This window comes from Dromiciops gliroides, chromosome 1 (assembly GCF_019393635.1).
Source record: "Dromiciops gliroides isolate mDroGli1 chromosome 1, mDroGli1.pri, whole genome shotgun sequence".
Classification (NCBI taxonomy): domain Eukaryota; kingdom Metazoa; phylum Chordata; class Mammalia; order Microbiotheria; family Microbiotheriidae; genus Dromiciops; species Dromiciops gliroides.
This window is the reverse complement of record NC_057861.1, coordinates 437,734,474-437,759,377: the sequence shown is the minus strand read 5'-3', so window position 1 is coordinate 437,759,377 and position 24,904 is coordinate 437,734,474. Positions and strand designations below refer to the sequence as shown.

General features: G+C 42.2%; 2 protein-coding genes across 2 annotated transcripts in view; one reads left to right on the top strand and one right to left on the bottom strand.

The window, feature by feature from the left end:
- Positions 1-22,205, bottom strand: part of MRPS27 (mitochondrial ribosomal protein S27) — a 137,633-nt gene extending 115,428 nt beyond the window's left edge. Inside the window, exons 1-2 of the mRNA XM_043979788.1 lie at positions 22,112-22,205; positions 12,630-12,707 (exon numbers count right to left, since the gene is read on the bottom strand). Coding sequence (XP_043835723.1) covers positions 12,630-12,707; positions 22,112-22,187 — 154 coding nt within the window. The 5' untranslated portion in view covers positions 22,188-22,205. The remainder of the gene's footprint in view (positions 1-12,629; positions 12,708-22,111) is intronic.
- Positions 22,206-22,353: 148 nt separating this feature from the next.
- Positions 22,354-24,904, top strand: part of PTCD2 (pentatricopeptide repeat domain 2) — a 41,657-nt gene continuing 39,106 nt past the window's right edge. The window contains 1 exon segment of the mRNA XM_043979826.1: positions 22,354-22,551. Coding sequence (XP_043835761.1) covers positions 22,437-22,551 — 115 coding nt within the window. The 5' untranslated portion in view covers positions 22,354-22,436.

Genomic DNA, 24,904 nt, shown 5'->3' with positions numbered 1-24,904 from the left:
GGGTCTATCCTGTAATTCAGAACTCGATAATAAACTGCCTTATATTGTTGGTTATTGTTTCATACAGGGTGCTCTTGTCTCCCCAGGTAGTGTCTAAGTTCCTTGACTTCCCCGATCCTCCTCAGCACCTAGCACGATGCTCAGGTGCATGGTAGGTGGATTCTGCCTGTGTCTGGCCAGCGTCTTCATAGCCTCACCCCGCACCCCCCAACCTTGGACTCTGCCCCTGGGACGCTGGGCTCTGAGCAGTGGGTTTTCCCCTCAACTGGTCTCCACTTTCCAGGCCCAGTTTCCAAACCCTGCTGTTCTCTCTTCCAGTTCCCTTGTATCTGTTGCCTTTTCCCATTGGAATGGAAGCTCTCAGAGGGCAGGGACTGTCTTGTCTACTTGCATTTGTACCCCCCCCCATCCTCGGCACATGGTAAGTGCTTAATATATGTTCTAACTAGCTATTGACATTAATAAATATCTATTCACCAAAACCATGAATATTCTGGAGTGCTAATGTTCTTGGGTAGACCACATCTTCAGGATTCCTGAAGTTTATAGACCTCTACCAGAGACCTATTGTGATGCTTCCTTATGGCACTCAAAGTGTCCTAGGTCCTCCAAGGCCATGACAGAAGAGTATAAGCAGGTTCTACCCAGGTAGGAAAGCTTCAAGAACTAGATCGGTGATGGACTATACATCTTTGTGACCAAGTCTAGTCTCACTGGATTCAGAGAAGATGGCCGCCAGGTGATTTCCACCCCCCCCCCAACTATAATAGCTCCCAAAATCTACTACAAATACAGGGGTCCAATCCAAAAACAAATATTTATTAATTCCTTAGGTATAAGGCACTATCCTGAATGCTAGATTTGCAGATTCAAAAATGAAACCGTTCTTTCCCTGAAAGAGTTAACATTCTAGAGGGAGAGGGGTGTGTGTGTGTGTGTGTGTGTGGGTGTGTGGGGGAGACAAGCATTTATTAAGTGCCAAGCACTGTGCTTACAAGTATCTCATCCTATCCTCACAATAACCCTAGGGAGATAGGTCTTATTATTATCCCCCGTTTATAATTGAGGAAATCGAAGCTGACTGAAGGTGAAGTGATTTGACCAGGGTCATACAAATAGTTGGTCTGCATTTGAACTTGAGTCTTCCTGACTCCAGGCCCTGCAGCACCTAGCTACCCCAACACCTAGCATGTACGTGGATTAATACAAAGGATATACAGAATAAAACCTGATGATTTCAAGAGGGAGAGAGCACGCATGTCTGACACCATCTGGAAAGGTCATACCCCAGAGGTGTTGTGAAGGGAGCTAGGACTACCTGGAGGGGGTGGTGAGGTATCCCTGGCCTATGCAGAGGCCCAGAGATGGAATGTTGCATAGGCAAAACTGCAAACAGGTCAGTCGGCCTGTAGTGGAGAGGGCACCAAAGGGAGTAATAAGTAACAAGGCTGGATGGGGGGATGTTGTAGTCTGGTAACTACATTAATAAAATCAAGGGTTCTTTAAGACCAAGTATTATAAAAACAAATTATCGGGGCAGCTAGGTGGTGCAGTGGATAGAGCACCGGCCCTGGAGTCAGGAGTACCTGAGTTCAAATCTGGCCTCAGACACTTGACACTTACTAGCTGTGTGACCCTGGGCAAGCCACTTAACCCTCACTGCCCTGCCAAAAAAAGTCACAGATTGTATGCAGATATGTAGAAGGGGAAAAGAATCTCAACTAAACAAGATGATAATGGAGAAGAACTATAGCATCCCTTAAGATCATTTTAGCACTTTTAGAAGGACTCTGAACACTTACAGAAGAGCACTGTTTGGTACTTGGTGCAAAATAATTCAAAAGATCTTAGCAATGGGGTAGTTAGCTGTTGCAATGGATAGAGCACCGGCCCTGAATTCAGGAGTATCTGAGTTCAAATCCAGCCTCAGACACTTGACACTTACTAGCTGTGTGACCCTGGGCAAGTCACTTAACCCCCATTGCCCTGCTAAATGAATGAATGAATAGATAAATAAACAAAAGCTATTCCAAATATTTTAATAAGAGTTCTTTGCAAGGTATTTAAAACACCAGTTTGTGAGGATAAACTCCCCTGGAGAGAAACAGTTGAGGAATTTTCTTGATTTGGGGCAGAATCTGAGAGTTCACTGTTTTCTTGATCAGCTGCTGTTTGCCTCAGTTTCCTTAACTGCAAAATGAGGATATTAATAAGCACCTACTTCAAGGGATCATTGTGAAGGCCAAATAAGATGTTTGTAAAGCATTCAGCACAGTGCCTGGCACATCACATAAACTTCATAAACGTTTGTTCTCAACCTGACTAATGTGGAGATGTTTTGTGGGAATACACATGTATAACTTATATTGAATTGCTTGCATTCTTAAGGGAGGGTTGGGGAGGTAGGGCAGAAGAGAATTTAGAACACAAAGTTTTAAAAATCAACGTTAAAAATTGTTTTTACATGTAATTTTTGGGAAAAAAATCTAAATTTAAAAACAAACGAATGAATGAATGTTTGCTCTCTTCTTTCCTTCTTCCCCTATAATCATCTACTCTCCCAGAAAAAGCTATACTTCTCCTGTATTTGTCACCTTATGGTTCTGCTTTCTACTCAAGGAGAATGGTTACTAGTTCTCTCAGGGGCTCCCCAGAGAAAACAATTTTCCATTAAATTAAATAAAAATGTATTTAGAGGCAGCATGGCACAATGGGTAGGGAAAGCCTCAATCAGGAAGACCTGAGTTCAAGTTCTGCCTCTGACACAGAGTGACTGTGTGACCCTGGGCAAATCACTTAACTTCATTAGGCCACATAGTTCCAAGACTATTAAGTTTACAAAATAGTTGCTGATCTCTACAAGTATAGGGAGTTTCTTCACAGGGAGTTCTTAAACTAATAATATCACAGACCCAGACCTAAAAAAGTATTAAGTAGCTACAATGTGCAGAGCATTCTAGTGACAAGGCTGGGGATGGGGGGGTGGGGGGAGAGAGGGGAAGAGAAACAGAGGGAGAGGGAGAGGGAGAGGGAGAGGGAGAGGGAGAGGGAGAGGGAGAGGGAGAGAGAGAGAGAGAGAGAGAGAGAGAGAGAGAGAGAGAGAGAGAGAGAGAGAGAGAGAGAGTGAGCTGTCCTTAACATCATGGACTTAGTCCAGTAGGAGATCTGATACATTCATCAATAACTAAAGTTCTGAAGCATATAATAAATGTGGTTTTTTTTAAATAAATGTGTTTTTTTAAAAAAGGTACAAACACATTTCTATATCAAGTCCAAATGAGAGCTCAGTGACTACTAGAAGGTAGGAGGGAGTAGAGATTCAGGAAGGATAGGGAGGTGACATATCGAATTAGTCTTTATTTTTTATTTATTTGTTTGTTTCTTTGGGAGTTAAGTGGGGTTAAGTGACTTGCCTAGGGCCACACAGCTAATAAGTGTCTGAGTCTGGATTTGAACTCAGGTCCTTCCTGACTCCAAGCCTAGCACTCTATCCACTGAGCTGCCTGGCTGCCCTGAATTGGTCTTTATAGGTAGGAATTCCATAGGTAGGGAAAAGGGTCATTCAGCTCTGATTAAGTTTCTCCCTTATCTAGTCAAGGCCTAGGCTTTCACACTCCTTACCTGAATGCCATCAAAAGCTTTCCTATTAGGGGCAGCTAGGTGGCGCAGTGGATAAAGCACAGGCCCTGGATTCAAGAGTACCTCAGTTCAAATCCGGCCTCAGACACTTGACACTTACTAGCTGTGTGACCCTGGGCAAGTCACTTAACCCCCTTTGCCCCGCAAAAAACCAAAAACCAAAACAAAAGCTTTCCTATCCGGGGCAGCTAGGTGGCACAGTGGATTAAGCACTGGCCCTGGATGCAGGAAGACCTGAGTTCAAATCTAGTCTCAAACATTTGACACTTACTAGCTGTGTGACCCTGGGCAAGTCACTTAACTCTCATTGTCCAGCCCAAAAAAAAAAAAAAGCTTTCTTATCTTTTCTTATAAGCTCCTTTGCATGTACAGGGAGGGCCAAAAGTCATGAAAGGGTCTGATGTTTTAATAACTTTTTGGAAATTATTTTTTCTTTATTTCTTATATATATTCCCAAATGTAATGTAAATGATACTATATTGTCCATTAAAAACAAAAACAAAAAAAAGGCATTATTAAATATTGAGACAATATTTAGGCCCACCCTATATTATCTTCCCTCATTTGAGGGGAACTGTCTTGCTTGTTTATATTTGTATCCCCAGTACTTAGCACAGTTCATCACACATATTAAGTGCCTAATCAATGTGTTATCCATCCATCATGTACCCACCTGTCTACTGGTCTTTCTGTCCATCAAATCTGTCTATCTATCAACTCTATCTATCTACCTATCCATTCATCCATCAGCACTGGGAACAATCTAATCAAAAACAGAAAAGCTCAAGAGTACAGAGCATGTAGCAAGAGGATGGCTAATAATTATTTGTCAGGAACAGAGTACATAAAGGGGAGTAATATAAGGCTGGGAAGGAAAGGGAACAAGCACATATGAAGCACCTCCCATGTGCTCGCACTGTGTTAAGCACTTTACAAATAGAATTGCATTGGATAAGCAGGGTACCACTACCTTGTAGAAAGCCTGAATGGCAGGTTAAGAGGTCTGAATTTTTACTCAACAAACAATAGGGATCCACTGAATGGTTTCAAACACTGAAATGACCTGTCTAGAACTGCACACACCAAAGAATAAGTGTGTCGGCACTATGAAGTCTCCACTGAACAATCAACAAGAATTTATTAAACACCCACCTACTATGTGCTAGGCACTGGTTTAACCCAAGGGAAAGCCTGTGGTGGCACAACTGTAGGCCCTGTGGCAACAGATAGAAAGCTATTTGGAGGTGCATGTGGTGGTGTATGTGTATGTATATGTGTATGTGTATGTGTATGTGGTGGTGTATGTGTATGTGTATGTGCATGTGCATGTGCATGTGCATGTACATGTGTATGTGTATGTGTACACCAAAGGACCTACTAATCAGCATGCAAAAATGCAGACCTAGATGAGGATGATGCTGAGGGTCAGGGGTGACTAGCACTGAGGTGCCCACACCCCTACCTACATTTCCCAAAAGCCAATTAAATCATGAACAAGTGTGTATTGAGGAGCCAAAAGACCCTCTGCCTGCACTGGAAAAGAAAACAGCATTTCTGCTGCAGCTCTGCTGACTGGTCCCTCCCTGGAGCTGCACACTCATTAGGCAGGGGTACACCACCCACAAACAGTCCACCCTTGCCTCTCTCCCATGTCACTGCTAACTCTGATGTGGATAGTGTGAGTGCCTCCCACCTCACCCGCCTCGGCCCAGCCAATGAGCCAGCCCCGCATCAAACGCCTCACAGTCCTCCAGGTCACAAGGGTCCAATCACAGCCTGCCACAAGCCAGGAGCGGTCCTACCCCCGCATCCCGGGAAGGTCTGCATTGACTTCTCCCTAGCAAAGCAGTGATTTGCAGCTGATGGGCTGAAGTCTTCTGCAAGGTCCACACTGCCATCTACTGCCCACACAAAGGAGCTGCCCACCCAGCCTTCAGAGGACACTCCCTAACAAGAGAATCGTACACCGGGTCCATCAAAGGCAAAGCCTTAAGACATGAGATTTTGAAGGGCTGATCTGTGAGACAAGGGGTAGAACTTCCAGAAAAGCCAATCTGGACTTGATGTAAAGGAAAAAGAATTTAACAATTGGGGCTATTTGAAAGGGGAATTGTCTACCTGTGTTGTTAGTGAATTCTTCATCAGGTCTTCAAGGGGAGGCCAAATGACCACTTTGGGGGGATGGTATGAAGGGGATTCCTGGGTCAGATGGTCTCTGAAGTCCCTACCAGCTCAGAGATTCAGTGACGCCCACTGTATAGTCTCAGCCTTTTGCTATTTATTAATTCCATAAAGCCTAATGAAGCCCATTGTGAATTGACTTTACTTGCTAATTCTACAGTCCCAGTTGACATTTAAACACAGAAAACTATTTCTTCTAATTTTAGATACTCCTTGGTATGATACAGGAAAAAAGAATTGAAGAGGGGGGGGAAGAATATGAATTACTATCACATAGAAATGAATAGAAAAGGGGAAAACAATCAAAGGGAAACACAATGTATTATGTAGAACTTGAGTGTATATGTGTGTGCGTATATGTAGGTGTATAGATATAGATATAAATGAGAATATGAATATATAATGAATAAATGAAATGTCTTTATTAAGTGCTTACTATGTGTCAGGCACTGTACTAAGTGCTTTACAAATATTGGATCAATTGATCTTCATAATGTATTTTCATTTATATCTAAGTAAGCCCTTACTGCTTGCTTATAGACTGACAACTTCATATTTCTCTACATGATAAAAAAGAATATATATGACATGATCCCTACCTTTGGGATAAAATTCACATCAAGCAACTGGAGACCACTTTTATTTATCAATTTATTGATTTTTACAAATTATTTTAGATGCTTATCTCCATGAGTTTGTATTAAATGGTTCCAGTGATAACCTACACATTAGAAGTGGAGTACACATCATCACGGATGTGTATGGTTAAGCCAGCTGTAGTGGTACACTGTTGTTTCTGTTTCTGGGGAGGGTGAGGCCAGGGGATTGCTTGAGTTCAGGAGTTCTGAGATGCAGTGAGCTAAACTCATCTGTATCTGCATTAAGCCCAACACCAATATGGTGACCCCTTCCTTGGAAGCAGAGGGCAATCCAGCTGCCATAAAGGAGGGGCAAACCAGCATGGGTCCAAAAAAATGGATTAGATTAAAACTTCTGAGTCATTAGTATTGGAAGTAGACTTGTGAGGAGAAGGGTGAGACAGAAAGACCCAATCTCAAAAGAAAAAGTTATGACTGGAAAAAAAGGTGGGCTGAGCTTTCCACATGAATTGATAAATGGACAACCGAGTGCCCATGAAATGTAAAAAGACTCATGAGAAGGCCCTCAGTTTCCATAGAGGGTCTGTGGAAGAACAGGGATGAGGGTGACAGCATGACAAGAGGGGTTGGGTGGGCTTTGTACCACTGGGGGAAGTATCCCTATTGATAAGATCCTAGACCCACTGAAACTCCGAAGCGTCTGGCTTACTGACCTCTGTTAGTTGGCTGCTCTCATCCCCTGGGTTACATGCATGTTTAAAGAAAAACATGGAGTTATAATGACCTTGAACCAAAAGTTCCCCTCTTGGAATAGGTTACAGGCCCAGCCAAATGAACAGAGATGGGGACATAAGAGAAGAAACGAGAACCAGACTGTACTACACAAAACGTGTGTGTGTGTGTGTGTGTGTGATGTGTTGATTTAAATAGATGTACTCTACAGAATGTGTGTTTGTTATGTACATATTTAGAGGGACATCTATATCCATGCATATGTAACTTAGAGTTTTCTGTACAGTACACTGTGATGCTCTTCTCCTTTTGGTGTGTAGCTACATATTTATAGACACACATTTTCTCACTCATCTTTGGAGCTCTCACCCAGGGCCTATTTGATTAATGACTGAATGAGGGCAAACCAGCCCACTTAGCCCTCTATCTCTACAAGCTAGCCCTACACCCCAGACCACGCTCCACCTTCACAAGCCATCCAGCTGTCCATCAAAGGCCAATTTGCTATTTCCCTGCTCCTGAGTGGACCCATTTGGTACTTTATTGGTTGGTCACTCCTTTGCCCCCAATTCCATTTCTTGATCTGGACTCAGTGAGCAAATCAATAGAGCCATCACTTCTGGAGTTACCCCTATAGATCAATTCACCATCCCTGTGACTCCTCAGATCAAAGAACCTTTCCCTGGCTACCATTCCCATATATATGTGATGGCTAAGTAAGTCAATGGTTAGAACACTGGGCTTGGAGTCAGGAAGACTTGAGTCCAAACCTGGTAGCATGGACCACTAGGTGGCATGGTAGATAAAGTGCCAGGCATAGAGTCAGGAAGATTCACCTTCCCAAGTCCAAATCTGGCCTCAGACACTTAGTAGCTGTGTGACCCTGGGGAAGTCACTTAACCTGGTTTACCTCAGTTTCATTAACCATGAAATAAGCCGGAGAAGGAAATGGCAAACCACCCCAGTATCTTTGTCAAGAAAACCCTAAATGGGGTCACGAAGAGTTGGATATGACTGAAACGACTGAACAAGAAGTCACAACCTCTGTTTGCCTGAGTTTCAACTATAAAATTTGTAAAAATCAATAAATTGATGATCCAGTTTCTTGATGTGAATTTTTTCTCAAAGGCAGAGATCATGTCATATATATATATTTTTTTTGACACATAAAGAAATATGAAGCTGTCAGTCCATAAGCATGCAGTAAGGGTTTACTATATGCACGTCACTGTGCTAGGTTCTAGAGATACAAAAAAAGGTAAAAATAAACCTGGCCCTCAAGAAGCTTGTGTAATAGTATGACCCCCCCTCCCCTCACCCCTACCCACTTTGTCGAGGCAATCAGGGTTAAGTGACTTGCCCAGAGTCACACAAATAGTAAGTGTCTAAGGGGGATTTGAACTCAGGTCCTCCTGACTCCGGGGTGGGTATTCTAGCCCCTGCACTACTTAGCTGTCCCCACAGTATGCCCTTGACAAATATTCTATTTGACCCCTTAAATTTGCAATGGCATAAAGCCAATATATGTATACAAATGTGTGTGTCTCTTGACCACATCGATGCTCTTTCTAAAGCTCCTGTTTTCAGTAGGTTAATAGCAGCATGATATGGTGGGAAACAACAACATACGTTGGATTCAGGCTTTGAGGACCCAGGTTCAAATCCAGCTCTGCCACTCCCTTACTACCTAAGTGACCTCAGATATATCTAATCACTTCTCTGGGCCTGATAGTTTTCCTGATCAGGAAAATAAGGAGAGGTTGGGGAGGGGTCCTTTCCAGCTGTAAATCAATGACCAGAGGCCCTCTAAGATTCTCCCTAGCACTAGGTCAGCGATCATAATAGCATAATCTGCACAAAGCAAACAACCTCAAAGTTGGCTCTTTCTGCATACTGTGGTTTTCCACAGAAAGGGAGACAGAAAATATTCAATTTATCTGAGTACTATTGGCTGATTTTCTTGTTCCCAACTGCCCAGTTTCTATTACAACTCTTCTGACCTATTTCAAAAACATTTCCGTCCAAATGTTCATAAGGACTGTTTGTGCCTGACCTGTGGGAGGGCCCTCTGAGCTCTTACTGATCTGATCAGCCACAGTCAGACACACTGTACCTTGGCCCCAACACAGTGATGTCATCTTGGTTCTCTGAGAACCAAGGCCAACAACCAACCAATCATTTAGGTCACGTAGTAAGATAGTCTCAGCTCTACCACTGATTTACTCTTCAACCTTGGGTCCCACCTATGACACTACCTTCTCTACAACTTAAAGAGTTTTAGAGTTTCCTAGAGCCCTGAGAAGTTAAGTGATTTGCACAGGGTCACACAGACACTATTTGTCATAGGCAGAACTTGAACTCAGGTCTTCCTGAGTTAGACCATAAACTCCCTGAGGGCAGGGCTTGTATTTTGCCACTTAAAAAAAAAATCTTCAGTGTTTAGCATAGTGTCCAGCACAGAGAAGGAGCTTAATAAAAGTTTACTGATTAATTATTGATTGATTCCTGACTTGCCCAGGTCTGTTCACAAGTTCATTTAGGCAGGAGCAGTGTGAGGGATGGCTTGGAGGGAAGAAATTAGAGCTAAGAAGACCTATTAGGAAGCTGTTATACCAGATCACATGGGGGACAATGAAGGCATCTGTCAGAGTGGTGTTGATAGGAAAGAGATGAGATGAGGCTATTCAGTGACCTCCTAGTGCCTACTAAAAGTAGTTCAAACCCTTCCGCTTGGCATTCAAGGCTATCTACCATCTGGTGCCACCCAACCTTTTCAGTCTTATTTAATACAGCTTACCTAGACATACTTGATATGTTAGCTCACTCACCCTCCCTCTGGGCCTCTTTAGACACTGTTCCATAGCAACAAGCCCTTATCATGTGTTTATGATGAATACTGCGCACTGAGCATTGCCCTAGGCCTGAAGTGTAGCCTTTTCCCTTTTTGTTCACTGAATTCATACCTGTTCTTCTAAAGCCCTGCTCAAATGCCTCTCCTTCCACAAAGCCTTCCTTGATCCCTCATCATTTCCCTCTGATACCTCACAAAGGATTTTTGCTCTTACTAAGGCACTTACCATATATTCTATTTATCCAGGTATTTCTATCCTATCCACCAACTAGTCTGAGAATTCCACGAGGGAAAAGGGCTGAATCCTGTCTAAAATTTGTATCTCTACATCATACAGATTCTTAAATGTTTATTGGATTGCCAAACCCATGACACAGAGATACAAATTTACACCATTTTTAGCTTTGTGTGGATACCAGGTTTTAGTGATCCCTCTCCAGCCTCCGCCACCTCTTCTGACTTAAATGGATTTCATGCTTTGATCTTTCTTCGATGTCGGTCTTTTCATCCTATCATTTTGGGGCTCTCTTTAAAACTCATCTGGTCTGTCTTCTATATCTCTCTTTTATCTGCATACAGCTTTCTTCTTTATCTAGCTGGAAGGTATTGATTGATATCAAACAGGAACCAGCTTTGAAGAGGCCAGCTGAGACCAGAGAGTGATTGTTGCTCTGTTAGAGGTGAGGTGGGCGGGGAGGGGAGGATGAGGAGGGAACACCATTCCTTTATGTTGCCTGAGAGGCATCAAGGCATAGTGGATGGAGAGCTGCCCTCAGAGCCAAGGGCCACCTCTGACACACAAGGACTGTGATGCGAGGCAAGGCCTATAACATCTTGGTGCCCCAGCAATCCTCTTTGAAAACTATAAGTTGCAAAGAAGATGCTGACAAGGGGAGGAGATTTCTTCATTTGGGAGTTTTCCAATGTCAATGAAATCACAGGTCGCTTCCCAGTCTTAGCATGAGGACACTGTGTACTCCTACCTAATGCCCCAACATATGGATATGAAACTCTGGACCTATAGAGAAAATTCAGCTGAACATTTATTTATTGGGAGAGTGGGGATTTAAAAAAAAATACTAAAAGAAGCCTAAAATGATGCAGAACATTAATTTAGAGAAAATACAGTAGAAAATTGCATAAAAACAAGAATAAATTTCAATAGTTTCATAAGATTATCCCTAGGCTAAGATAGGCAAGTGGCATATTGGTTAGAGTTGGTTTTAGAGCCTGGAAAACCTGAATTCTAGTCCTGCCTGTCACATATTGGCAGTGTGACTTGAGTTAGAGCACTTGTCTTCTTGATATTCTTAATACTCCAAATTATAGAAAAAGTATCAACCTGCATTAGGAGAGGGAATTTCCTCAGTCAAGAGTTCCCTAAACCAATGAAATCACAGGTCCAGTCCCTATCCCTAAGCTTGGTCTATTTGTTTTATCTTATCAATGTTGGGGGGATTATACATGTAAAGGCAAACACCAAAGGTCTGGAGAATCTAGATTTTTATTAAAAAGCCTTCCCCCCCCCTTTCCAGGACACTAATAATGGCTGCTGCCTGAAACATGATGTGACATGAAGAAATAGGGGGTTAGTATAATTTTCATCCCACTACACTGCAGGTAAAGCTATAATGCTATTCTCAGAAGGGGGACCTTCCGTCTCGATACAGAATAAGGGCCAATGATAAGTTTGGTTTTTTTGGTTTTTTGTTTTGTTTTGTTTTGGTTTTTTTAGTGAGGCAATTGGGGTTAAGTGACTTGCCCAGAGTCACACAGCTAGTAAGTGTTAAGTGTCTGAGGCTGGATTTGAACTCAGGTACTCCTGACTCCAGGGCTGGTGCTCTATCCACTGCACCACCTAGCTGCCCCCAATGATGAGTTTTGAAGAAAGCAACAAGATGAGATGGGAGGACGAAGAGGTTGACAATGAAAAAAGGCTTTGGGGGGAGAGGGTGCCCAAGAACAATCAACAAAGATATAAATTTGGGGGTAAATTTGCTTGGAAATGGAAGTAGTCTGGCTAAAAAAACATAGTCACTGGGTATTCCATATACTGCTAATTCTCTTTTGAAATTAATCTCTTCAATAGCAGCCTCCCCACCCAGGAGATGGATGCCTCCCCTGGGCCCAATCTCAGGACAGGTGAGTCCTTGGCATGGACCTTTTTATGAGGGTCCCGGTCGTGTTTACTTCATGCCAGACTCCATCCTTTACTCTCTGGACTTCAACCACTAACTAGCAGCCCTACCTTTTACCTGCCCAAACGTTTCCAGCTCCCCTTTATAGGCTGTCTTCCCCGTTAGAATGTAAGCTCCTTGAGGGCAGGGCCCTTATTTGTTAGTATTTATATCCCCAGAACTTAGGGCAGTGCCTGGCACACAATAAGCACTTAACATAAATTTTCTCTCTCTCTCTCTCTCTCTCTCTCTCTCTCTCTCTCTCTCTCTCTCTCTCTCTCTCTCTCTCCCTCCCTCCCTCCCCTCTCCCTCCCTCTCCCTGTTTCTCCTTCTCTCTCTTCCCCCCTCCTTATCTAATGAATTATGTAATTGGACTAGGGAACTTGGGACAATAAGCTCCCGAGCATTATTTCAAGTAAATGATAAAAAAGTAACATATATAAAACTTACCCAGATTACACAGTTCTTTTTCTCTTGCTTCCCATTTCTGGCTATCCACATAAGCTGCGGAGAGCAGGCATCTTTTACCTAAGAGAAGAAAAGGACAGCTACCTCAGAAGACTTGTTTATGCAGTGGACATCATTTCGTATGTTTACTTCTTTTTTAAAACATATTTTCCATTTACTTAAGTGCAATTGTAAAGAATATATTATTTATTCATGACTAATAAGGAAATGTTTTGCATGATTGCACATGCATAACCTACATCAAATTATTCACTGTCTCAGGGCAGGAGGGAGAAATTTTGGAACTCAAAATTTTAAATACATGTTAAAAATTGTCTTTATATGTGATTGAAAAAAACAAAAGTTACATACATATATACACACACACATATATTGTTGTTTAGTTGTGTCTGACTCTATATGACACTATGGACTGTTTGTTCATGGAATTTTCTTAGCAAAGATACTGGAGAAGTTTACCATTTCCTTCTCCAGTGTGTCCTCATTTTATAGATGAGGAAATGAGGCAGATTGAGGTTAAGTGACTTTCCTAGGGTCACACAGCTAGTTAGGTGTCTGAGGCTGGACTTGAACTCAGATATTCCTGACTCCAAGCCCAGGGCTCTATCTACTGCACCACCTAGCTGCCCCAAGAATATATGTGGTGTACATTTTAAGGCAGCAATCTAGTTCATTAAAAAAAATGTATTTAATCAGAAATTAATGTTACTAATAGAAGATTCAGAGAGATTGGGGGAAGTGGGGTTACTACAATTTTTGTGGAAAGAAAAATTTGAAATCTCTCCTCAAAGTTCCAGTCTAGAAAATGCTTCCATTAGTTAACAACATAAGCAAGACCTGAAACTCCTCCTCAGAAAATGCAATTGAATTGTTTTAAGTACCCATTACACACTAAACGAAAGTGCTCTCATCATTCTTTAGCAATCCTGAAAAGTACCCCATAACACAAATCAGTAAATTTATCCCCATTTAACAGGTTCAATTTGATTCAATAAACATTTATTAAGCTTTTATTTGAGCGAGGCGCTGAGATATAAAGACAAACACGAGAGTGCCTCTGCCTTGAAGGAATTTACAATCCATGGCTTGTTCCAACTTCTACAAAGGTAAGTAAATCCAAGGTAATTTGAGGAGGAAAAATGGGCTCCTAGCTGAAGGGGGTGAAGAAAGGTTTCTGGTAGAAGGCTTCCCTGAAGATAGCTGAGGATCCTAAGAGAGGGAGGGGAGGATGAGAGAGGTCACTCGGGAGAGGAGAAAAAGCGTGGGCAAAATGCTACCTTTGGGCAAACTAGTGGGCTGGCTTGCTGGAACTGGAGGGGTAAAGAAAGGGCACTTAACGTGAAATGTGCCTGAAAAGCCTAGCTTGGACCAGTTTGTAGAAGGTTTCAAATGGCATTTTAGGCCCAATAAGGAATGCAAAAGCAAGAAAGTACAGGTCAAGTTGATCTGTGCTTTACAAAGATGATTCATGAACTTGTGTAAAACAAAGCTTCTTAAACTGAATGTGGGGGTTGCAAAAAATTTGGCAATAGTAAAAGGTTATGTATATCTATTTCATATACCGATATACCCAGGGTCACATAAAAATTTCTCAAGGGAAAGGGGGCCATGAGTGGAAAAAGTTTAACAAGCCCTGGTGTAGAAGATGGATTGGAGTGGGAAGATAGGAAGCAGAAAAAGGAACATGAAGAGAATAGGCTTATGTATAGTGAGCAAATGGGAAATGTGGACAGGAATTCTTGCTATATTAATGCACAATATTGAGATACTTCTTTCTGTCCCTTTCCCTGCAAAAAAACATATAATAAAATAACCCTCCTAGTACAGCAGGCTTTGTTTAAACCCTTACTTGAATAATATGTCTATTTCTAACTTTAAGAATATGGAGGGGAGCGGCTAGGTGGCGCAGTGGATAAAGCACCGGCCCTGGAGTCAGGAGTACCTGAGTCCAAATCCAGCCTCAGACACTTGACACATACTAGCTGTGTGACCCTGGGCAAGTCACTTAACCCCCATTGCCCTGCAAAAACAAAACAAAACAAAAACAAACAAACAAACAAAAAGAATATGGAGGAAAACAGGATAAAAATGTTATCCACCTTCAGAGAAAGAACTGATGGACTTTGAATGCAGATCGAGGCAGAGTTTATAAATTTTATTTTTCTTGGGGTTTTTGTCTGTTTTCTTTTGTAACACAGCTGATATGGAAATATGTTTTGTATGACTTCACATGCATGATCTATATCAAACTTCTTGCCTTCTCAAGCAGGAGGGAGAGGAAGATGGGAGAGAATTTGGAACTCAAAATCAGAAAACAAAAGAATGATAGAAAACTTTTTACACGTAATTGAGAAATATTTAATGAAATAAACATTTCAGGAAAGAACAAGCAGCCCCTTAAAAAGTGTTTGTAATTTGAGTTTGTTTGTTAGTTGGCCAAGCAATAAATGACATTTCATTTCCTAGGCCAGCTCACAAAGGTCTGTTAAACCAATACGGTATCTGCAGTACAAAATAGCACTATCATCTCTCAACAATTTCTCCCCATCGTTTATAGTAACAGTGGTTCTGTTTTCCAAGCTTTAACCTTGCAATATTACAGGATGACTTTGATTCCTGGAAGAATTCCAGAGGACTTTAGTAAGAGAATGATTGGTAAACAAATAGAAAAGGGAAGTGATTATAGGGAATAGGAAATGATCATAAAAAGCCTGCACGGTTTAATCAAGAACAGGCCATGCCACACACATTAACCTCATTTCTTTTCTTGGTACTTTTTCAACATTTATCCTTCTCAACCTCTCTGCAGCACATGACACTTGACCATCCTCTTCTCCTGGATGGGACACTACCGACCCCCGTTCTCCTTCTACCTCTTTGATTGTACCTTCTCAGCCTCCTTTGTGGAATCCCACTCTCACTGTGGGTGTGCCACGAGGGTCTTTTTTTCCCTTTCTTTCTCAGAGACCTCAAATCCCTTTCGTTTCCATTTTCCTTTCTACAGAGAGATGTTATTTGTATTTATGTTACATTTTTATATTTATGTTATCTCCCCAAAGAATTAAAATTCTCTGAGGGCAAAAACTGCTTCTGGATCCCCTGTACTTAGCATAGAGCTTGGTCTATAAGAGGAACTTAAAAAATGCTTATTGATGGGAGGCAGCTAGGTAGCCCAATGGATAGAGTACCAGCCCTGGATTTAGGAGGACCTGAGTTCAAATCCGGCCTCAGACACTTAACACTTACTAGCTGTGTGACCCTGGGCAAGTCACTTAACTCTCAATTGCCTCACCAAAAAAAAAAAATGCTTATTGATGGACTAACAGAGTTACTAGATTGGCAAATTAAATAATGCTACATAATTTATCTAGACATCAGCAAACTGTTTGACAAAGTTCCTTATGTTACTCTTGGGGACAAACAGGAAGATATAACCTGGACAAATGTACAGTTAGGTAGATTCAGAACTAATTAAATGTTTGAAACCCCAAAATACTCATTAATGATTTGATGCCAACTCTCTAGTGGAGTGCCTCATGGATTGGCACCTGGTCCTATGGTGTGCAACAGTTTTATCAGTGATTTGATAAGGACACAGAGGGCATAGTTGTTACACTTTTGGGTGACACAAAGCTGAGATCTAATAGTAGCTAACAGGCAGCTAGGTGTCACAGTGGAGAGAGCCTGGAGTCTGGAAAATTGAGTTCAAATCCAGTCTCAGACACTTTCTAGCTGTGTGACCTTGGACAAGTCGCTGAATCCTGTTGGCCTCAGTTTCCTCATCTATAAAATTATCTGGAGAAGAAAATGGCAAACCACTCTAGTATCTTTGCCAGGAAAACTCCAAATGCAGCCACAAAGAGAATGAAACTACTGAATGACACTAGTAGCTAACACTCTGGACAGGGACACATTCCAAAAAATCTCAACAAGGCAGAGTTTGGAGTCAAAATTAGTAAAGATGAAATACAGGGATAAGATGTAAAGTCTTAAACATGAGTACCAAAAATCAACCTAAGGAAAAATTGGTGAGGTTTACATGTGGATTGGGGCTCTATATACCCAACCCATATGCAGAAGTGATTGAAAAGGTGAGGATAGTCTCCTCAAAACTATATACATTGGGGGATGGGAAATGTGATTTAATAATCTACATTGATATGAAAGGACAACATAAAAGGATTATAACCAGTTGTTCTCCATCTCACATAAAGGCGAGACAAAAATTTAAGGAGGAAGTTAAGTCTGACAAATAGAAGAAATTCTTGACAGTGGCAACTGATAAACAGTGGAACGAGTTACCAAGAAAGAGAAGAAATTTTCTTTTTTCTGAAGGTCTTAAAAATGGAATACATTCTCCTATTTTCAGAAGAGTTCAGATGTGGGAGTGTTAGTGGACTACACGCTCAAATGAATCCATGGAATGATGTAACAACCAAAAAAAAAAGCTAATTTGTTTTGGGGATGAATTAACAGAAGTGTCCAGAACAGGGAAGGTGATACTTCTATGATACTCTATCTCATCTCTGGGTGCTATACTCATTTCTAGGCACCACTGCATAGAAAGAGCATTAGGAGGCTAGAGCGGGTCCAAAGGGTGGTAAGGATACTTGTCTGAAGGAACACAGGATGACCATCTTCAAGCATTTGAAGAGTGATCCTGTGCAAGAGAGAGATTAGGTTTGTTTCACTCGGATCAAGAGGACAAAGCTGGGAACAAGAAGTAAAGTGAACATTCAGAGGCAGGCTTAGGCTGTGAGGAAAAATTTACTAATGATTAGGATTATCCAAAGGTGGTGGTGACTTCCCTTCACTGGAGGTCAGTGAGCAGAAAATGAATGAAAACTGGGTTGAGGATATTATGGTAGGAATGCCTATATAGGCAGGGGTTGCACTAGGTGACCTTTTGCGATTTCATTCAGTTCTGAGGTTCTGTGATTCTGTTAGCGGGTAAAGAACAGACTAGAAGACCTCTTAAGAGCAATCAATAAGCATTCATTAAACAGGCACTGAGCTAGGGGTGCAAATACAAAAGTGTGACAGTCCCTGTCCTCAAGGAGCTGATAGTCTATCAGGAAGACGTGACATGTTTACAGGTACATACATACAACATATATACAAAATACACAAGGATTTGGGGGAAAACACTAATAACTGGGAAAATGAGGAAATAGTTTGAAGAAAGTGGCCTTTGAATTTATCCTTGAAGGGAGCTAGGGGGTTTTAAGAGATCCAGGTGATGGAGGAAAGAATTTCAGGCATGAAGGGCTGCCTGTGCAAAGTCACGGAGGCAGGAAATGAAATTTTGTGTATATCATACACAGGGAACAGCAAGTTGGCTGCTTTGGTTGGCAGATAGAAACTGAGAGTCAGTAATATGTACCAAGAGTGAGGAAGTAAGGGCCAGAGCTATGAAGGGCCCTGCAGAACAGAGAATCAAGTACTTTATTAAAAATGCATGGATGATCACTGAAGCTTATTATTGAGCAAAGAAGTGAAATGCTCAGGCCTATACTTTACAAATATCAACTCAGCAGCTGGGTGGAGAATGGGTTGGAGAGGGAAGAAAATGGATGCAGGGAGATCCACTAGAAGACTATTGTAATTGTCTGGCCTACAGCTGAAGAGTCAGAACTGAGGTGATTGTAGTGGGAGGAGATAGAAAGGGACCAATGCTAGAAATGCAAGGGAGGTAAAATTTTAGCTACTGAATAGATAGAGGAAATGAGTCAAGGGTGACTCCTAGGTTTTGTACCAGGATGGCTATGAGAACAATGGTGCCCTCAGCAGAAATAGGGAAGTCATGAAGAGGGGTCGTTTTAGAGGGAAAGATAATGGGTGCTGTTTTGGACATATTGAATTTGAGATGCCAATAGTTCTATTAATGTATTACTATAAGAACATATGAATCACTGGGTTAGAGCCATAATATATAGCCAGTACAGACTGGATGTTTGACCTCAATTTCAAAGGTTATGGATCAAAACATCCAGCATCTCATTATTATCATTAACATTACTGTTGTTTCCTCCAGACCTGATTCCGTCAGTTTACTGAACTGCTAGTAAAGAAATTCCTTCTACAGATGCAGATCAGTAATTTATCTCTAACTTAGTCTTAGAGAGTTATTAGGGGGACAGAAAGATTAAGTGACATAATTTGTTGTCATGTCTGACTCTTCGTGACTCCACTTGTGATTGTCTTGGCAAAGATACTGGAATGGTTTGCCATTTCCTTCTCCAGCTCATTTTACAGATGAGGAAATTGAGGCAAACAGGGTGAAGTGACTTGCCCAGGATCATCCAACTAGTAAGTGTATAAGCCTGGATGTGAACTCAGGTCTTCCTGACTCCAGGCCCATCACTCTATCTACCACCTAGCTACCTGACTCCAGGCCCATCACTCTATCTACCACCTAGCTACCTAGTCATACACTAATATGTGTCAAATCCAGGTCTGATTCCAATGCCAGCCCACAACCTACTACTATCCCAAGCTGCCTATCTCATCATGAATAAACCAGAACCTTCATTGCACTATTTATACCTTCAGCCCTATACCAATTCTTGGGTGAGTTCTAGAAGCATACTCATTGTTCAGTGCAAACAAATACTGCCTAAATTCAACTTTTTCAAACTTTAAGGATTAAGAGATAGGCTTAACATTCTAGGATGTGGTTAACAAATCTATGTTAACTGTATCCAAACAGTTGGTGATTTTACAGACTTTATGAACTTCAACCATATCATTTCCTAAATCAGCCTTTGTCTTTACAGAATGAAATCTTAGTTATTTTAGTCTCCATTCACACAGCTACCCCTTCAATCCTCTGGATGATTTCAACTGCTCTCTTATGGTATGGCAATTAGAATCATTCATAATATTACAGTGGAAATACCAAAAGGTTTGAAAAAGAGTAGCTAACAGTATCTGTTTTGCTTGTTAATAATCCATGTTCCTCAAAAGGTACTTGTTCAAGTTAAAAAAAATCACTGCCTTTGGAGTCCGAGGACTGGTTTCAAGTCCCAGCTCTGACACTTACTAGCATCATCCTATGTATGATGTTGGGCATCTCATCTCAGTAAGTCACTTAATTTCCCTAAGCCTCAATTTCCTCATTTGCAGATAAGGTTTGGAAAAGATGACCTCTAAGGTCCCTTCCAGCTCCAAATAGAGGAGTATCACACAAACTCTTGAAGCAAATGGGGAAGCAGATAGAGCACAGAGCCTGAAGTAAGGAAGGCTAAAGTTCAAGTCCAGCCTCAAACACATACTATCAGTGTGACCCTAGGCAAGTTAGTTACATCACCAGTCTGCCTTAGTTTCCTCAACTGTAAAATAGGGATAATAGCACCTACTTCCCAGGGTTGCAGAGGATCAAATGAGATAATATTGGTCAAGTGCTCAGCATAGTGCCTGGAGCAAAAAGGTGCTTGTTCCCTTCCTTCCTGTATACATTTTTAAAACATCCTAGTGCTTAGCACAGCAACTGGCACATGGTAGGCAATGTAGACTTGATATAACATGCTACAATTTCTTTCTGTCCTACCCATCAGCTCTCAGCTTCAAGGTTTTCTCTATGGAGAATTAGAATTCAAACTAATAAAAATAAAAATGATACTTAAAATTCTTTTCAAGTCTATTCATCCAACTACTTTATCCTCTCACTTGACATTTTACCCTAAACCCTGGGTAACAAACTACCTAGTGGTGTTTGCTACAGTATCTTAGGGTCTTGTTCACACCCACAATTTATTAACAATCATCACCATTTTATGAAATTAGTCTTCCAGTTGAAGTTATTCATTTGTTCATTCAACAAACCTTTAAGTGCCTATCTGTTTATATATATATATATATATATATATATATATATACACACACACACACACACACACACACACACACACGTTTGTAACATTGTCTTCCCTATTAGATTGTAAGCTCCTTGAAGCAGAAACAGGGGTTTTTTTTTTTGCTTCTTTTTGTTTCCCCATTATTTAGTAGAGCACCAGGTACATAGTAGACACTTAATGTTTATTGAAAGAATAAATGAACTGTTGCTGTTTTGTCCTCCATTCTTGAAGAGGACCAATGACATCAGGAAGGTGATGTCTTGGCTTGCAGTGAATTGGATTTAAGTAAGGGAGGGCTGTGCAAAGTCACCAGCTTCACTCTCTCCTCCAGAGCCATCTGGGTCCAGGAGCAAGATGTGGATCAGTACAACTGGAATGGCCCCACATGAATAACTTCATCTATAAGAATAATTTCATAAAATGTTTGGTGGTAATTGTTAGCAAATATTTTGTGGGTGTAAACAAGGCCTTAAGGTACTGAAGCAAATACCCCTGAGACAGTCATTAAAGTACTGCAGCAAATACCACTAGGTTAGTCATTACCAGGGGTTTAAGTTAGGATGTCAAGTGAGAGAATAAAGTAGTTGGATGAGTAGATGAGATGAATTTCAAATATCATTTTTAGTTTTCTTAGTTTGAATTCCATCAGCTGGGAACTCTCCATAGATAAGTATAAGTAGGAAATAATTAAATGAGGGAAAGCACTGGAATTAAGTTTACCCAGCCGTCTTCTGATAAAGCTGTGATTGTATATGCAGGATCCATAATGAACTTGAGTTTACTGTAGAATTCTAAAGGAAGATGAAAAAGCTCTTCCCAGTGTAGAAAGGATGGGAGAGGTTCAACTGCCATTGGGTGACATTGAGAGAAAAGGAAATAAGCCTCTAGTCAGAGGTTTTGATGAGCATCAACATAAGAGGTCTGGATTTATTACAGATAAGCTGCCCTAACCACTTACGGAACAAAATATGTGCTCAGGTAAATGAACGGTTGATTCTAGGGGGTTACCTTCCGCTACACCTCTCAAAATGATGACTGTCATTCAGCTTGTAAAGGCAAGAATACTGAGGCAAGGAAAGGTCAAGTGGAAGGCTCGCCCAAGGTCAGTCACCACGTGATTTGTGATTAATACTCCACTCTTTTCATAGAGGCGGGAACTCTCAGGTTTAAAAAAATAAATAAATAAAAGAAGGGTGACGGGGTCTGTCCAAAACAATCCAGGTAAACGGCTAACTTGGCAAGGGGCCAAGACAATTATCCCCGACTAGCTGAGCCTGGTGTTTTAATGTAAGACTATCCAGAGAAACACATTAAGGCCGTTAAGAGGCAGCTCCCGGGGCTGCTGTAAACCTCCAGCTGCGGGTTCCTGGCAGAGCACCAAACCATGTCTCTTTCACTGCGTGTTTCTGAGCCGGGAGCGGAGTGGACAAGAAGGGGATCAGAGACATTAACCCCATGACACACACCCCCAAACACCTCTTCTGACACCCAAACCCCGCATCCTCCAGCTCTCCTGGGCCAACCTCTCCTTATGCCAATTCACAGTTGGCCCTCGGGGAGGCCTAAAGGCAGCAGCACCCCCTGGCTGAAGAAACAGCCACCACCAACCTGCCGAGGAGAACTGAGACAGAGCCACATTCCGGGCCAGGAGCAAACCGCGCCGCACTGTGGGCGCCGCCATCATGGAATGTACCAACTGTAACGCCGGGCGCAGGAGGGGGCCGTGGGGAAAAGGAAGGGGCGGGGTTGCCAAGCGGAGGAAGGCAACGATAGGGTTCTTTTTCTCTTTCCCCACGCCCTCAGGCCCTCTAGAAGTGCCCACGATAGAAGGGGATGGGTGTGGCTCTAGGACAGGGGCTCTTTAAGCTAGCGGCTCTGGGGCATTTCCCCCCCCCAGCTCCCGCAGTTGGTACGGTCTGGGGGTGCTCCCAGAATGGCGGCTGTGACTCGAAGTTCGAATAGGATCTTGCTGGAAACAATGCAACGTTCTGCGACCCGAGGCGTGCTACTGGGGTTCACTCCCGGCTGCCGCCGCTGGTCCCTTGGAGGTACCCGCGGTCCCGGCCCGGCATTTGTCTTCGGGGACGCGGGAGGGTTGGGGATGTGGATGGAGGGGAGCTCGGGCCGCGATTGCTTATACAGCGCCCGCTTACTTAATCTCCTGCTCCCCAATCAGTCCCTCGGAAACTCGCAGAACCCTTCCTGGAAGGGCCTGCAAAGGCCGCTGGGAGTTTGCTCGGCCAAGCAGGCCCCAGACTGCGGGGTGAATCGTGGGCCCAGGGGCTTGTGCCCTTGGGGGCACCTACGGTCTAGGCCATGCTCCGAACACCAAGTTCAGAGGCTTCCTTTTTCAGTCTGGTGAAGTCTGTGGACCCAATCAGGGTTGATTTTTTTTTAAATTATTTTTTTAAGTGAGGCAATTGGGGTTAAGTGACTTGCCCAAGGTCACACAGCTAGTAAGTGTGTGTTAAGTGTCTGAGGTCGCATTTGAACTCAGGTACTCCTGACTTCAGGGCCGGTGCTCTATCCACTGCGCCACCTAGCTGCCCCAAGGTTGATTTTTAAAAGTAATTAAAGGCACTTTTACATTTCATTTAAAAGTTAACTAAAATAAAGATAGGGGTTTTTTTTTTTTTTGGTATGTATTTGTTTCCACGTTGTCTTTCTCACCCAGGAAACTGTAAACTCCTTGAGAGCAGGGACTGTCTTTTGCATTGTTTTGTAACCTGGGGCTTGCTTAGCTCCGTGCCCCTTAGTAGGTGCTTAATTGATGTTAATTGATCGATAAAGATGCAAATCCCTGAGTTAGGTAAACATCCTCTAGTGACCTAATGGGGGAACTTTTTTATTTTTATTTTTTGTAATATACATACATATTACCTAGGCCACAGGAAATCTTTTGCTAGGTGGAGGCTAGGGGAAGGGAATAAGCATTTCTATATGTGGTGCTGTGCTAAACCCTCAACAAAGATTATCTAATTTGATCCTCACAACAACCCTGAGAGTACAATCTATTATCCCCATTTTACAATTGAGGAAATTGAGGTTAAGTGACTTATCCAGGGTCACAAAACTTGGATAGATTCACCTAGCTTCTTCTAAAAGGAGGATTTGGTGGGTAATTTTCAAGAGCAGGAATCTTTGAGGTCATCCAGTCCCTAGCTTTATTTATTTATTTGTTTGTTTGTTTGTTTATTTATTTATTTATGAATGAATGAGGCATTTGGGGTTAAGTGACTTGCCTAGGGTCACACAGCTAAGTAAGTGTCAATTGTCTGAGGCCGGATTTGAACTCAGATACTCCTGACTGCTGGTGCTCTATCCACTGCGCCACCTAGCTGCCCCTAGTTCCTAGCTTTTTAAACTATGTGTACCCACCCTATATGGGGTCGCTTAACTCAATGTGAGGGTTGAGGAAAATTTGGCAAGAGTAAAAGGTTATGTATACTTATTTTATATACCTATATACCTGGGGTCTTGTAAAAATTTCTCAGTGGAAACTGAGTCTCAAGTGGACAAAGTTTAAGTAGTCCCGTCCCCCCCCCCCCCCCCCCCCCCCCCCCCCCCCCCCCGTCCCCCCCCCCCCCCCCCCCCCCCCCCCCGTTTTCTGCAGATGAGAAAGCTGAGGCTGTGGGAAATTAAGTGACTTACAGAGATGTTGAACATTATACACAGGATGATACCTGTAAATGACAGAGCTGGAACTTGAACCCAGGCCCTCTAACTCCAGAGGTCCTTCTGGTGTGTCCAAAGTACCACCAGCTGCCTTAGGTGGAGTCTAAGGACTTATAACTGGAAAGCACCTGAGAGAACAGCTAAGTCCTATCTGCTCATCATTTTCCAGCTGAGAAATGGAGGTCTAGAAAGAGTGATTTGCCCAAGGTCAAGTGGGGGATTTTGAAGTCTACTGTTCTGACTCCAGATCCAAATCTTTTATAATTGAGTGGAAGATGGATTGGAATGAGGAGAGACTTGAGGCAGAGAGACCAACTAGAAGGCTATTATGTTAATAATGATACCAGTATTTCAGAAAAACCCGGGAAGACATATGAACTGATGCAAAAGTGAAGTGAGCAGAGCCAGGAGAACATTGTACACAGGAACAGCCCTATTGTATGATGATGATCCATGAATGATTTAGCTATTTTCAGCATGCAATAATTTAAGACAGTTCTGAAGGACTAATGATGAAAATGCTATCCACCTCCAGAGAAGGAACTGATGGAATCTAAATATAGGTTGAAGCATACTTTTTTTAAAACTTACTTTATTATTTTTTTTTCTTTTTGGTCTGTTTTCTTTTACAATAAAGCTAATGTGGGGGCAGCTAGGTGGCACAGTGGATAGAGCGCTGGCCTTGGAGTCAGGAGTACCTGAGTTCAAATCCGGCCTCAGACACTT